This window comes from Tursiops truncatus, chromosome 7 (assembly GCF_011762595.2).
Source record: "Tursiops truncatus isolate mTurTru1 chromosome 7, mTurTru1.mat.Y, whole genome shotgun sequence".
In the NCBI taxonomy this organism is placed as follows: Eukaryota; Metazoa; Chordata; class Mammalia; order Artiodactyla; family Delphinidae; genus Tursiops; species Tursiops truncatus.
In genome coordinates this window covers 27,716,039-27,732,903 of record NC_047040.1, presented here as the reverse complement: position 1 = coordinate 27,732,903, position 16,865 = coordinate 27,716,039, and the positions used below count along the sequence as shown (strand labels likewise).

Sequence of the window (16,865 nt, the reverse complement as noted above, 5' to 3'; positions counted from 1 at the left end):
CAGAAAGCCCAGGGCAGAGCTGGAGAGCAAAGTGAAATTTCCAGCAGCTCCAAAGCAAGGCAGTGGCTAGCTGAGAACTGGAGCAGAGCAGCATAATGGAGTGACATCTTCTGAGATGCAGAAAGCCCAGGGCAGAGCTGGAGAGCAAAGTGAAATTTCCAGCAGCTCCAAAGCTGATGGATGGTTCAAAAAGCAGAAAGAGTCCTTCTGTGGCTTGGAAAACTGTCAGATGGACTAAAACCCATATACTGGCCACTAGAGGCTGCTGGTGCTCAGATCCCACAATCTGCTGAAGGAAAAGTCTCGAATCTGCTCTCAAAACCTAAAATCAGGATAAAGGGAATCATAAAAACAAAAAAACCAAAGCACTACAGCAAACCCAATCCCAGTTTAAAAACAAAGTAATCCGTCCTCCCAACCCAAGAAGCCTGGTAGAGGAAGAGGACTGCCCTTTTCAGGCTGTTAATATTACATGCTCCAGTCCTTACTCTTCTTTTACCTACAATGCCTGTAGTGTAATAAAAAATTACAAGGTAAGGACCCAAAATCTAGAGTAAAAACAAAAGCAGGAAGAAACAGATGATCCAGATGTTGTAATTTGCAGATGAGGACTTGATAATTATTATAAATATGTTAGATGATTTAGTGAAAAAGGTGCATAAAACAGGTGGGAAAATCAGCAGAGAAATGAAAACTTACAGAAAAAGGAAATTGTAGAATTGAAATATTCAATTAAAAAATGAAGAAGTTATTTGATATGCTCAACAGCAAACTGGACACAGCATGATAAAAATCAGTGAACCTAAAGAGAGGTCAGTAAAAATTACCCAACTGAAGCATTAGGAGAAAAAATAAATTAAAGAAACAGAACCATCTGAGACTGTGAGATAATATGTAATTGTCTAAACATATGTGAAATTAGAGGTAAAGAGAGAGGGAAAGAATAGGACAAAATAAATATCTGAGAAGGCAATATCCCATAATTTTCTAAAGTGGATGAAATAAATCAATCCACAGGTTCCAGAGATTCAGCAAACCCTATGCAGGGTAAATAAAAAGAAAACCATACTTAAACACATCATAGTTAAACTGCTGTGAATCAAAGTAAAAAGAAAATCTTAAAAGCAGTGAGAGAAAAAGGGCACATTATATTCAGGGGAGCAACAACTAAAAAGATGCTGTGTTTTAGTAATAAACAGTGGAGGCCAGAATACAATGGAATGATATCTTTAAAGTGATAATATTCATTAAGACAGAGGCAAAATAATGATATTTTTCAGACAGAAAATATCTGAGACAGGTTATCTTCATCAGCCTTTCAGTATAAGAAATGCTCAAAAAAATTCTCTAGGCAGGAGAGAAATATACCAGATGGAAGCATAGATTGTCAGAAAGGCATGAGGAGTACCAGAACAGGTGTATATGTGGATAAAAATAGCAGACTAAAATAATAAACAAAACTATATACCTATCCTTATTTATGGCTATGTTTATATCTATCATTATATCTGTAATTGAATTCATTTAAAATTTGTTGACTGCTTAAAGCAAACATAATAGCCTCTTACTGGGGTTTATAAATTATGCAGAACAAAATCTAAAAGGGACAAAGGCTAGGGGAGCAAAATTGAGTACATGATTGTAAAGTTCTATTTATATGGTGAAATAGTTCAATATTACTTAAATGTAGGCTCTAATAAGTTCAGATGCATAACCAAGTCTCTATAGTAACTGCTAAAAAATAACACAAGTTTTGGGAATTCCCCGGCATTCCAGTGGTTAGGATTCCAAGCTTTCACTGCCAAGGGCCAGGGTTCAACCCCTGGTCAGGGAACTAAGATCCCTTAAGCTGCCCCCCACCCCAAAACAAAACAAGACAAACCCACATGTGAAATACTAAGAAATACTTGATTGATTTCCCCATCCCCTACCCCCCAATAAAAGGTAAGGAAGTAGGTACAGAGGAACAAAGAAGAGATAGGACATTTAGAATGCAAATACCTGTATGTTAGATTTAAACCCAGCCATGGCAATGATTGTATTCAAGGTAAGTGAACTGAACATTTCGCTTAAAAGGCAGAGGTTGTCAGAATGGATAATAAAAGTATGAATCAGTAGTTTGCTGTCTTTGAGAAATGTACTCTAACTATAAAGATACAGATAAATGTAATTACCAAGAGGGAGGGACATTTCAAATTATAAAGAATCAATTTACCAAGAGGAAATAATCCTAAATATACATGCATTTAGGAGCTTCAGATTACATGAAGCAAAATTTGTCAGAGCTAAAGGGAGAAATAACCAAATTACAGCATGTTGACATTTTAAAGAATGCCATTTTCTTAGTAATTGATAGAACAATTGGACAAAACCTTCTATAGAATATATTTCAAACAATTTGAATAAATTGACATTTATAGATTAGTATTCACAATAACTGCAAAATTTACATTCTTTTAAAGTACTCACCAAAGTTTTATCAAGATAGAACATATGCTGGGCTATAAAACAAGTTTCAGTAAATCTCAAGATTAAAATCTTATGGAGTATGTTCTCTGACCACAAAAGAATTAATTGAAAATAAATTAAAATATGTATACAATTCATAAATAGTTGGAAATTATGTGACCAATGGCAAAAGTTTGAACTGAATAAATATGAAAGCGCAATATATATAAAAAATTGTGGGAAACAGCAAAAGCAGAGTGTAGAGAAAGATTTATACTTTTCAATGTTTAATTAGAATAGAAGAAAGGTGAAAATTCAATGATCAAATCTTCCACATTAAGCTACATAATGTAATACCGAGAGCCACCACCGAAAGCACTATACAAAAATATAAATCAAAATGGAATTCTACAAAATGTTCAAGTAACCAGGGATGGCAGGAAAAGCAAAACACAGAAATGAAAAACATAACAGAAAATAAAAATATAAAATGATGGACTTAGCCTTAACATATCAATATTATATTAAAAGCAAATGGTCTTAATATACCAATTAACAGAGATTGAAAGAGTCTATAAAAAACATGACCCAACTTTGTATGTTATCTACAAAGTTTGAAACTCTTTTCAAATATGGTATATGTAGGTCACATGCATACCATGCAGTACTATGCAGCAATAAAAAAGAACAAACTTGGTATGTGTAACAACTTGAATGCATCTTGAGGTTATTACTCTGAGTGAAAAAAACCAATCTCAAAGGTCATGTTCTGTATGATTTCATTTCTATAACATTTATGAAATGACAAAATTATCGAGATAGAAAACAGATTAATGTTTGGCAGGTGATAAGGATGGTGGAGAGGAGCAGGGTAGGTATGACTGTAAAGGAAACAGCACAAGGAACATCTTTGTGTGATGGTATAGTTCTGTATCTTGATTGCAGAGAAGGTTACAAAAATTTTCATATGTAATAAAATGACACAAAACTGTAAACACATGAACTGCACCAATGCCAAATTCCTGGTTTGATATTTTAGTGAACTTATGTAAGGTGTAAGCATTGGAGGATACTGCGTGAAGGGTACATAGGACCCTTTTTACTATCTTTTCCACTTCTTTTGAATCTAGAGTTATTTTAAAATACAAAAAAAAAAAAAAAGGAATGAACCATTGATTAATGCAACAATATCAGTGAATATCAAAACAGTATATTGACAAAAAGAGTATATACTATATAATTCCAAGGAATATAAGAACAGTTGAGAAATATATGAAGTACATGAACAGATAAAGCCAATTTGTGGTGACAGAAATTGGAACAGTAGTTACCTGGGGGTGGATGGTGGGTGGATTTTTGACTAGCAAGTGGCACAACGAACTTGGTTTGTCAAAACCCATCAAACTGCTCATTTTAAATCTGCACATTTTGTTTCATGTAAACTACAGCTCAATAAAAAAGCTAAAGAAAACTAGAACTAATATTCCAAAAGTGACATATTTTTTTTTACCAGTTTTAAAATAGTCTGTAATATGTGTTTTATTTACTCCAAATATCACATGTTAGATATACAGTTCCAATTAGTTAAAACGAACACTGTAAAAATACATGAAGTAAATTTTGTAACATTGAATTTGGCCTCACTTAAGCAAGAAGAAATGCCAAATATTTTAATTATATCTTTAACCCTGACTTGAATTTAGGGAGTAAAAGGAAGGCCAGAAAAATAACCTGTATATTATACGAATGTGGTCACACGTTGCCTATCTTTAAAGAGGTTAAAAGCATGATTTTTAAGTTTATCTACATCAAATTATTTGTTCAAACCTGCTTTTCTGATTAAATCTGTTGCCCTCCAGCAAGAATTCTTTGAACGCCTCTATGTCATGTACACTATTGGTTACTCTGTCTCCTTTGGATCTCTGGCTGTGGCTATTCTCATCATTGGTTACTTCAGGTGAGTGATTCCCAGTCACTTTCTCCATGAAGGGGTAGTTCTGTTTCTTATTCATCAAAGACACAGACCTCTCATAATCTGTACCTCCAAATACTTTTCCCAAACACAAGTTTCTGAATTCAGCCTAGTGTAAAATTATTTGACTTTGTAGTGTAAAATTATTTGACTTTGACAATTTATTTTTGATGAAAAATTCAGGGTTCTTCTTTGTTGTTTGTTTGTTTAAAAACTTAAAGCATCAAAGCAGTATGAAACCATTAAGCCAATAGATCTGCATTGTAGTATATTTTTGCAAAGTGATGTAGACTATTGTCAAGTGAGTTACAAAAATTTTCACTCATGATGTAAAGACTTATTTCACTTTTCCCAAGTGATTTTGGTGCCATAGGACAGAAATTCATTTTAAATAGTCTCTAATTGATTTGATATCATATATAAATAGTATTTATTGCTTTTGCTGTGGTTTAATTTTTATCCACTTAAACTTTTGTCTAATTCAATTCAACTTAATCTAAGTCAACACAGAATTTTGAAAGCCAATATGGTGATAAAACAGTGAACTACGTGTATAGGCTGATGCTTGCAGCTGGTTTGTGACACAAATAGCTGAGAAAACAATGAGTTTACAGTTTGAGAAGTGCTGTGATTCAGGTGGCTTATAGTGATTTGGGAGGACAGAGGAGGGACAAGAGAGAAGACTTCCCAAATGACACATGAGTATACACAAAATTTAACCAAAAGAGGAGACTGAGGAGAGAGTTCCAAACCTAAGTTTAGATCAAGAAAAAACATGGAATATCTGAGAATTGAGAATTTTGCTGTAGGCAGGTGATGGACACTGAGGCTAGAGAGGTAAGCAGCCTGGGAAGGTATTGAGACCTGTATATGGAATCTGAACTTCACCCTAAGAGCCAGAGAGGAGCCATGAAGGATTTTAAGCAGAGGAGTGACATGGAACGTGCATTGTAAGGTGGAGTGTGAACTGGTGGTAGGAAGCCCATTTGGAAGATGCTAGTAGAGTCATCAGGACAAGAAGACTGTTGCCTGGCCTAGGGCAGTGGCCTTGGGGATTGGATAGAAATGGACAGTTCTGAGACATATTAAATTAAGATTGTACAACTGAAAAAATTTAGTGCTAAATTATATGCAGGAAAAGAAGGAATGAGGTTAGATGATACATTAGAAAATGGAAACAGAGGATTTAGAAATTAACAGAAACTATAACTAAAAGAAAAATTTTATATTTTGTTTCCTATTATCTTACAATCCTCTCTTCCTTGAAACTTCTCATACCTATTTCCTAGTTTACTTTTCTCCTCTGATTTATAGCTGTCTAATGTATTATCTGATGTTTTACTTATTTATCTTTTTATTTTTTGTCTCTCCCTCTAGAATGTAAAGCCACACAAGAGTAGGCATTTATTTTTTTCTGTTTGCTCACTGCTGCACTCTCAGTGGTACTTGATATGTCCTGGTGCTCAGTAAATGTTTGTTGAATTAATAAATAATGACTAGTTGTAATATTCCAACCACTTCCAACAGTTTCTCATATAGTAGTGGTATAGTGGTGTAGTTTATATTTCCAAAGCATTTGCTTTATTGATTTACTAGTCCATTGGTTCAACAAGCGTTTTTCTCTATCATGTGATAGTCCCTTTTTGGTATTGATGGAGGCCAAGTTAAGATATGTTGAAGACCAGAAAAGTAGTATATACACCATTGAGAGAAACTGACACATTAGATGATTATCAATTAAAATATTATTAGTACTGTAATGCAGGTTTCATAAAGGGCTTTGGGAATACTAAGGAACTAGTCTAAAACTAATAAGATAAGGGAGAGAGATTTCCCAGAACAACTGGTGTGTGAGCTGATACTGAATGATGAGAAGGAATTTGGCACATTCCAAATGATGGGAACAGAATGTACAAAGGTCAGAGGCACGAAGGAGCAGAGTATACACAGGGAATATAGAAGGGTCCCATATGAATGCAGCATTTGATGCCTAGGGAGGAGTGGCCATATGGGAATGGCCAGGGAGAAACTAGATTTTGTAGCATTAGGTTTTACAGGCTCTTGTCAAGGGCTTTGAATTTTGTCTTATAAGGTAGTGTACAGGGAGCCAATGAAGTTTTTAACTAGAAGGGTAACACGATCACATTTCTGGGGTTGTAGAGGGGTTCCTCAAAATAACCTCGTGAAGTTGGCTTGGCAGGGATGATCTCATTTGAGAGACAAGAAACTGAAGCTCAGTGTTCAAAGTCACAAGGTCATAGGTGGTCCAGCTGGAAACAGAACCTTCATCTTCTGACTCGGATCCAGAGTTCATTCCATTACATCAAAGTTAGCTGTGGTTGTTCAAAATAATAGATAGATATTTATGAGAATAAGAGTTACATGAAATTTCAGGAGGATACAAATGACTAAGTAATAATTCCTCAGTTTACATAATAGTTTATCAGAGTATTTAACAGTAGATTCTTTCTATATTATGAAATATAAAAATATATTACTGGATTAAAACATTTCTTCTTTTTCTTCTGGATTAAAACATTTCTTACTTCCTTATACTTGAGTACTTTGTCTTTTCAGGAAGAGACGTAGTATCAGTGTGTTCATTGTACACGAAAGCTCAGCTTTTTTCATAGTCAAGCAATGGTAGAGCTGGGCCTTTTGACCAGATTATACATCCCTTTTCCTGGTGTTTTTGATTTTGTTTTAATCAAACTTAAAAGAAATCTTTTTTTTTTGGAGTTACCTTTCTGTACTAGTTGCTATATCTACTCCTGAGTATGTTACTGACTTAACTTGTGTCTAAGATCCTTTTATAATTCCAAAGCTTTTTATATTAAAGGAAGCTTGTTTTCTCTCTAACATTCCTAGGAAATAAAACTGTGTAATTCTATCAAAATATCTTACTTTTTCATATAGAGAATATATTGAAAATGTGAACATTCCAGTTTTAATAAGGCTTATCCCTGTTCAAGGTGGTTCTCCATCGATTATTTATGACCTTAATATATAGTATAATGTAATGCTATAGTATAATGTAGCATAATATTTAACACTGCATAATCTGGATAACCATGGTAGCTGATCAGGATAAATTTGTAATTAAGTCTCAAAAAGCTACATTTTAGTTTTTGACCCCAACTGTTTCTGTCTTTGTTCAGATTTATTTCTTCTTTTTTGGGAGGAGTTTGAGCTCATTTATGTATTTTCTTTCTCCATTTCTAATTTTATTCAAATCTAAATACTGAATATTTTCTCTCCATAGACGATTGCATTGTACTAGGAACTATATCCACATGCATTTATTTGTGTCTTTCATGCTGAGAGCTGCGAGCATCTTTGTCAAGGACAGAGTGGTCCATGCTCACATAGGAGTAAAGGAGCTGCAGTCCCTGATAATGCAAGATGACCTACAGAGTTCCATAGAAGTGCCTTCTGTGGACAAATCACAATATGTAAGTGTTTTCACCATGAGCCCTTGCATGGCTCACCACTTTCAAAAGTAAAAAGCCCACCTGCAAGACCAGGAGCTTGGGATTTAAAAACCCAGGGCATTTAGTTCCTTTATTGTAGCCTCAAAGACTTGTTCCCAAATAAGATTCCATGGTACTTGATTCTGCTCTTAAATGTCCTGTTGTTATTTAGTAAGTAGAATCACCCAATAATTCAGTTAATGAGAAGCATTATCACCATTGAAGCAATATATCTGGAAATTAGGTAGAATAGATTGATTGTATTGATGGTGTGAATTAATGCTGTTGGTATCTTTGCCCTTTGCCCTGTAGATCGTTGTTGTCTCTGCTGATTCTAATTCTGGATTGGCTTTGTGACTTTTTAAATGAACTAGAATGAAGTAGGTGTGATGGTGTGTCAGTTGCGGGTAGACCTCTATGAGTGAGCCTAGCCAAGATTAGCTGAGCTTTGCCCAAATCAGCAGAATCATCTAGCCAATCAATCGATTCATAAGACATATTAAATGTTTATCATTTTAAGCCATTAACTTTTGGGGCATAAAAAAGACCAGAATAAAATAAATTCATGGTAGAATGATGGTTAAGTTTTCCTCTTTATGCTTTTCTTTACTTTCCTAATTTTCTCTGATGATCAGGTATTTTTATAAACAAGAAAACTTAAGGAAAAGTGATTTCTTATAACTCCTAAAGGAATAAAAATCTTATTTTAAAAATAGAATCAAGCCAGCAGTCTTAGAAATGCTATGTTAAAATAACTTTGTTCTGGTCTCTTTCAAAAGTCTTGGCCTTCCCAGGTATAAGAGATATTAGATTATAAAAAAATAAATGGAGGAACTGCTTTTTAGTGGTCTAATGTTGGAACCAGTACGATTAGGAATTCTAATATGGTGCAATGTTGGTTTATTTGTAACAGATTGGGTGCAAGATTGCTGTTGTGATGTTTATTTACTTCTTGGCTACAAACTACTATTGGATCTTGGTGGAAGGCCTCTATCTGCATAGTTTAATCTTTGTGGCGTTCTTTTCGGACACCAAGTACCTGTGGGGCTTCACCTTGATAGGCTGGGGTAAGGCATTTCTGTCTCCTTTCCTTTTCAACTGGATTATGGGTTGTAGGGCTTTCTGTCTTGCCTGTCATTAGCATTCTTTCTGTCATTTTCCCGAAAGAATCCCTCCCTATTCTATCTTTATCCTTTCTTTCTCTTTAATTATTCAGGAAATGTATTAAGATCAAGTCTATAATCCTCCTAGTGGTAACAAACTTTTCACTTTTAACTTAGGGTTAGTGTTCTTAGGCCAGATTCTTGAGAGGATTCTTTGGGGGAAATACCTTGTTAGCCATGCACATTTAGAACTGCTGTGCTCATCGTATCTTATGTCAATATCTTGATTTAACAATAATTTCATCCTAAAAATTTTGATTTTTGAATTTCTAAGCTATAATGATGCACCTTTGATTTGTAATTCTAGGTCATATGATGAGAATGCCAGAAAGGAATTTATGGGACCATCTTGACTGCATTTAACAATGCAAATTACAAACTAATTACGTGGATGTCTTTTGGAAGGAAATAATTCAAATTACTTGCGGCATAAATAATTTTAAAAAAAGGATATTCAGCTCACATTCCAAAAATGCCTTGTCAGTACTAGAGGGATTACTGAATTAGGCACTAACTTAATGTGATGTGGAGAAAGGATGTTGTTTGTTTGTTATAATTTAAGAAAAATTAAAACTCATACGTGGTTAAAATTAAGAAGTGTCAATATTAACAATTGCTATTTTAATATCCAAATTATGACGTGCTCAGCACAGGGAAAAAAATCAACTAAGTGGCTCAAGATTAAATTTGAAGGTTTTTTTCACATCAAAATAAGAATTTTTTGGCCTGTTTTGTCTTAATATTGTCTTAACATTTGAAAACATGAAGTAAAGGATATTGAATTTCCTGTTAGTTAATAACCTTTAAGAAGACAAAGGGTCAATTTACTGTCAAGCGATATTTATTATGAAATAATAATTGTTGTGAATAAAAATTTATGAAAGCGGTTTGTTTTTAGGCTCTCCCTTATCTTTGACTAACAGTTACTAAAATAAAAAAAGATACACTTTATTTGTTTAGGGTACTTTGGAAATTTTCTCAACAGTTTTTGGTAGTTTGCGTTCAAGGCAAAATTATATCTGTGTACCCACATAATTACTAGAAGTTAGTAAAGATGTTGATAGAAAATTCAACAGTGAATTTGTCTGAGTTCCATTTTATTTTTTGGTTTTCTATGACATTGGTCACACTAGTAATAAACTTGTTTTTCTTTATTTACATATTGATTTGATAGCAAATTCCCCTGTCAGCTCTTATTTGGGCTGTATCACTCAGTCTGTCGCTCTGTAAAATCAGGAGTTTGCCTCACTGAAACCCAGGAAACTAGTTTTCAAATCTGTCTTTGAAAATGAGAATTAAAAAAACAGTGAGGGTTCCAGTGAGCTTCTATGCAAGTATGAGGTTCTCACCTTCCTTTACAACTTTAATTATTTGTCCACAAAATTTTGTCATAAGAGTGACAATTACAGTAGAGAAGCATCACAACTTGAAATCTTCATTTCACCAAATGGTTTAAGAACATGCATGAAAGCAAGTAGTATCTACATGGAAGATCACTTTACAAAAAGCATCTTACATGCAATATTATGTAATTAACCACAATTAAAACAGTAACAAGTAATATTTACAGAGTTATGGTGCTATAGTTGGTCTGTCTTCTGGCTTCTCTCTTTGCAACTCCAAAAAAATAAATGCTCTAGGCTAGGGCATATATAATTAAAAAATAGTAATATTCTTTTTTTTTTTTTTTTTTGCGGTACACGGGCCTCTCACTGTTGTGGCTTCTCCTGTTGCGGAGCACAGGCTCTGGACGCGCAGGCTCAGCGGCCATGGCTCACGGGCCCAGCCGCTCCGCAGCATGTGGGATCTTCCCGGACCGGGGCACGAACCCGCGGCCCCCGCATCGGCAGGCGGACACCAGGGCAGCCCCCCAAAATAGTAATATTCTTTTAAGAATTTCTCTCTGCTACTGAAGTAAATATCCAAGTCTATTTGATTAATAGACTCTTTTCTCTTATCTCAACACTGAGAGTATGATTTTAGAATATCATTTTTATTTCAAACTCATTTTTCCAACTTTCTATAAGAAAAATAAATATCAAAACATTATAGCTGCTTTGGAGGATCCTTTGCTAGACTAATCCATAGTGAACCCAGTTTCAGACTTTCTTCCAGTGATTTATTGGCTTCACTAGAGAAGTGAATTTGCTTGGATTCCTTTGTTGTTCATTTGGACCCAATTATTATAACTTTAAGCTCTCTTCAGCTAGGTAAATACTCAGCACTTTATTACTCACTTTGTAATGATATGTGGAGTTGCATTATTTACATTGATTTTGCTGGTTCTTAATAATAAGTTGGCAGGGAAGGAAATTACCACCTAAAGAGGAACATATGCCATGTCTGCCTTAGTAAATTGAAGGCAGATATTTAAAATGACCTTTTTGTATATCTTTATCACAAAACAAGATGTATAGAGGAGTAAAGGCAAATTCTAATGATGACTATGCTTCTTTTCTTTCAACTAACCATTTTCTTAATTTTTCCTATCCCTGCTCAATTTTCTCATGAATAAGACACTTTATTCTCGGTTCCAACTACATATTTAAAAAATATATTTAATTCTATATTTAAAAGGTCAGTCAAAAGGTAACAAACTTCCAGTTATAAGGTAAATAAGTACTGGGGATATAATATACAACATAATAGGAAAAAAGTGTCATTCTTGCTTCTTTATCCTTATTGAATGTGATAATTTACCTCTGTATTAGCAGCCATTCTTAATTTTCACCTGTCAGATGAGATGCCAGAATGTATGTATTATCATATAAAAACACCTATCCTGGTTATACCACGTAGTCACGTCCCTGTTGCCAAGCTTTCTTGTAGAATATTTTCATATTTTGTACTATCTTAAAATAATCAGGAGAAAAATAATCAGAAAACACTTCCAGTTTTATTGTCTCTGTATAAAATTATTCCAATCCAGCAAACGTTTTTTGATCATCCATTTGGCAGCATATATAATTGAAATACAAGGTATATGTTAAAGTCCCAGCACACAAGAAGCATGGAGTCTGACCCTTTAGGTTATTTTATTTTTTGTAGGCCTATTCTCATCATATGTATTATATTCAAAATATTTAATTTATAAAATCTGTTCTTCATAAAATTATTTATGATAGTCAATATGACACCTTTATACAATTAAAAATCTTTGTTGTTTGCTTTAAGCTGAATTTAAAAATCTAGAAAAACTGTTTCTCCCTTGCCCTATGATTTTTAATGTCACTATTAATTCTACCTTAAAGTTATCTTAAAGTTAAAATTATATTTAACCATTAGAGTCAATAAGAGATCTATATTTTGGCCCTACTTTATGAAAGATAAGGAATTTGGTTCTCCCTGCTTATTACTTTTTCCAGACCTTCAAGATGTAATTTTGGGTTTTACTACTTATCATTAAAAAATTCTACAGGTTATTATCTGTTTAAAAGAAAATAAATTATAGTCAAATTTATATTTGTAACCATCATGTAGATTTATCTCTGTGGGTTCACCCGGTTTCAAGATTCCACCTCCTCTCCACCAATTGATCTTCTACAGTTTCTGCCCACTGGCAATATTTAATTCAGTAAACATTTTCTTTTCTATTGTAGCTCTTCTGTTTTAGATTGGTCCTTTTTCATAATGCCTTACTCTTCTTCTAGAGCAGATTTTAGACTATGAATTAGATATATTTTTTAAAGATTTCTTTTGTTTACTGTAGTAATTCCATCTCAGGGGAGGGTAACTCTTCTGAAGTTTCATAAATAGACACTCACCTTTGTAACAATGGAAAACTTTAAAGGCTCTGCAGTTTTCCTTACAGAGAGGAAAGACTCATTCAGTATTGGCCTTAGAGTCCTATGAGACTTGAGAACAATTCTATCAAAATTATATAGACGAATTTCTAGGTTCCTCAAAGAATGAATCAGCAAGTGATAGATACTAAATTCTAGCATCCTGCAGTGAGTAGAGAGGGAACTGAATACATAGCTTGGAGCTTCATGTCTGACCAGTCAACATAGACTGGATTCCCAGGGGAATCAAGGTTTCTGGTAAGACATTGTATGTCTGTAGCAAATCTGGGAATCCCCATGTCATGATGGGTTTCTAATTTTTAGGGTTAACTCTACACTTTATGATCAAGCTATGACTTTGCAATGCCACAGTAGCATTTCAGGAGGATGGTAAGGCTGAGGTTGGGTTCTATGAAGACTCTGAAGTGTCCAAAACAAGATAAAATTACATGGGCCAATATGGCAAGACCCTTTTACCCCACTTTGGCTTCAAGGCATCTCTGGCTTATGCAGTGGGCTGCAGAATAAGTTTTTATTTGAAGAAAGTGTTTAATTGCTAAAGTTTTTTTGACTACTATTAGTCCAAACCTTCATTTTAAGGGAGAATAGTAATGAAGCCACACCAAAGCTCGAGTCTACTTATTCTGAGACCAGAGATTGCCTCCCTCTCAGAATCACTTATTTATACTGATGTATTTTATGAAAATAACTCAGCTCTTAAGATAAATGCAAATATAGAATAACATTCCAATTTACATTAAATTTACTTAAAGTAACACTTAAATTGAAAATAACGTCTAGATTTCAAAGATTTTTCCCTTTGTTTATATGTTCTTAATTACATAATAATGTGATACTAAGATTGGTGACCAAAAATTCTTAGAAAGCCTCAAGGTGGTTTCTATTCTTTATTCCTCTATGGTTGTCTCTGTGCTCATCTTGTGAATGAGGGTCTTCCAAGAGGATGAGAAAAGCAATTTCATTAAGACATGGTGTCTGATATAAAGTATTTGCTATAATTATCATTTAAGACACAATTCCAAATCCAGCACCATTAATCAATGTTCTATATATAGAACATCATTTAGGAAATTGCCTGATCAGGAGATTGTAAAGGAAGCAGAAGATGAAGACCTGCAAATGAGAAAATGTGAACATTTTGATCAAAGGCAGACATTTTTTAAAGATAACGAAGGCAGTAGAACAGCAAAGGGATCCATGTCAGACCTTTTTGAACCATTCTGTCAGAAGGAGCCATGCTCTCTCCATTACATAGTTATCATTCTTGTTTTTTCTTCATAGCGCTAATTGATAACTGAAGTTGTGTTATTAATTTTGCCTCCCATACCAGGATATAAGTTTCAGGAAAATGGAGATATTGTTTATTCTGTTCTTTTTTTTAATCTTCTGAGACTATAACAGTTCTTAACAAATGAAAAGGCATTTAATAAGTGCTTAGTGGATATATGTTTATACAGATGGATGGATAGGTGGACTAGATAGATAGATAGAATAGCAAGCTGAACCTAAGAATTAAACAGAATTGGGTAGATCTCTTTTGACAAAAATTTCCTAGAACATAGAATTCGAGCAGAATTTTTTAAAAAGGAGTTATATAAAAACAATAAATAAAATTGGAATATAGAGTCATAAAATTAAATAGCCACACAGGCAGGCTGAGGTTAAATTCAATTAGATCACTAAGGAGAACAAAGAAATTCCCTTTTGTGGGATATCACCTTATTTTAATTTTTTTTTCATCTGAATCTATTTTTATGTTTACATTTTTGCTTAGAAAATATATCTGAAAATTTAAAAATGTGTTTTTTAAAAGGTAAAGAATATTGTGTTAAAAAAATGTTCTGAGTTCAATTTTTTTTCTCTCTTTGTAAAGTACTTCCTATGGTTTCTCTTCCTTTTTTTAAAACTTCTTTCTAAAAGGCCACATAATGAAGAGTTATCCATTAAATCCTTTGATCTTCTATTGCAGTGCTGCATAAAAGTTATGGTTTGTGATTTTTTGTGATGTCAGAGTCCAGGTATAGCGTGAACTGAGCAGTCAACCTTTACTGGGGGCAAAGGACTCATGGAAAGTCAGTATAATAGAGTTGATGTTGCAAGCTCATAGGTGTTTATTGTTTATGAAGGACAAATATGTCATGCTCAAATCATCAAATTAATATAGCACCACCCTTTGCTAAGCTTTCAGTGCCTGCAAATGCTTCTGTCTGGAGCCGATACGAACAAAAAAAGAAGGGCTAAACTGATCAAAACTTCCTAATTTTGTAACTTGCAGTATAGCCTCTCTATGCCTTCAACTTTTAGAATGAGAAAATTTGAGTATTTTAGAACAACAGCCTTCCTGCCACTTCTCATGAGTCCCTCTTGTTGCTTCACTCCTCTTGGAAAGCATGTGGCTTTCGGCATTTCAAGAGGCAAAGTTGGATGCACCGACCACCACCTGCCTTTGACCCCGGGAACTTCAGTCCCCTCCATACATGGCTTAACCTTACACCCTTCAAAGGAAAATAGAGCCAGTCTTCATCTTCAGACTTCTGAGAACGAATAACATCAGTGTACCACTAACTTCTCAAACGGACAAGATGAAAATTAAGTGGACTTTTCATATTCACATAGCAACATTTTTCATGCCTGTGTTTCTCTCTCACCTTTTAATAGTATATTTTTATGTGATGAATATAAGAAAAAATCCCTTAATCTCAAAAGAAATATGGTCTCTGAATCCTTTTCTGATTGTCTGAATCCTTTTCTGATTGCAGGGTTCCCAGCGGCATTTGTTACAGCCTGGGCTGTGGCACGAGCAACTCTGGCTGATGCAAGGTGAGTGGAAACAAGAAGAGGTAAAGCAAGAGCCTGGGATTTTCTCAAGACTTGCTGCTGTTCTTGATGACATTGCCCTTTAGGGACGTTATGTGGGAAATTACCTTGTAGCCTCTGATACATTACCAGCAAGCTATCCATCCCAGAGTCATGGGACAGAAAGACTCACAGACCCGATTAGGATGGTCATAAACTCCATGGTTTATGAAATCAATTTGAAACATACAGTGAGAAGCAAAGGGAAAGAGATGGGTAAGTTAACACACTTAGGATACCATGCACACAGAAAGGACTGCACTACCTGAGTCCTGGGATAGGCAGTGCTCACATCTCCTCTCGGTCTCTCTCTCACTCTCTCTGCCACATCAGCCTTCCCCACTGATGGTGTGGTTATGAGGACCAGAAATGTGGTTGCAACAAGGGGACCCACAGACAGAAGGTGCCTTGGGCTGGAGACACACACTTGCTGTCTCAGAGAGATATAAGGGCGAGTTCACCTGGCCATGGCTCTAGCTTGCCACTTAGCCTGCTGAGCAGCTCTGGGTTTTTTTTGCGTTATTTGGGCAAAGGATATGTGGCCATGGGTTCCACCAATCAGTGGCTGAATTAAGACATCAAGACTATCAAGTACTTCCTGCATATTTGGGGATACTTTGTGCCTCTTATATATTTAGCGCATCGTGAATATTTAGTGCTCAGTTGCCCCAGATATTTAGTACCTGTGCTTAACATGCATGTGCTCTACATTTAATGCAAACTGTAGGTTTAATCCACCCCATTTGTTCTCTTGTCTTCTATAGCGTAATTAAATATTCTTAAATGATAAAACAAATGCACATTAGAAGTGGAATCCATCCTAGGGAATCACTAGCCCCCCAGTTGTCTGTTTCTCTTTGGATGCTACATGATGAATGGAGACTGAAACATTCATTTTTTCATATTATTTCTGTTTTTAGTAATGGTGAGTCAAAGAAAGAAAAGGAGAGCATGGAGAAGCATTCAGTGCCTGCTCTTTGCTTTCATGGTCAAACTTATTGCTTGGAATGAATTGTGTCTCCCCAAAATTCATATGTGGGAAGCCCTAATCCCCAGTGTGACTGTATTTGGAGATACGGCCCTTAAGGAGGTAATTAAGGTTAAATGAAATCCTAAGGGTATGGCCCTGATATGATAGGATTAGCGTCTTCAT

General features: G+C 34.8%; 1 protein-coding gene across 1 annotated transcript in view; it reads left to right on the top strand.

Moving 5' to 3' along the window:
* Window positions 1–16,865, top strand: part of PTH2R (parathyroid hormone 2 receptor) — a 106,982-nt gene that overhangs the window by 53,313 nt on the left and 36,804 nt on the right. Inside the window, exons 5-8 of the mRNA XM_019939015.3 lie at window positions 4,308–4,405; window positions 7,683–7,872; window positions 8,804–8,957; window positions 15,616–15,676. Of these exons, the coding sequence (XP_019794574.1) occupies window positions 4,308–4,405; window positions 7,683–7,872; window positions 8,804–8,957; window positions 15,616–15,676 (503 nt within the window). The remainder of the gene's footprint in view (window positions 1–4,307; window positions 4,406–7,682; window positions 7,873–8,803; window positions 8,958–15,615; window positions 15,677–16,865) is intronic.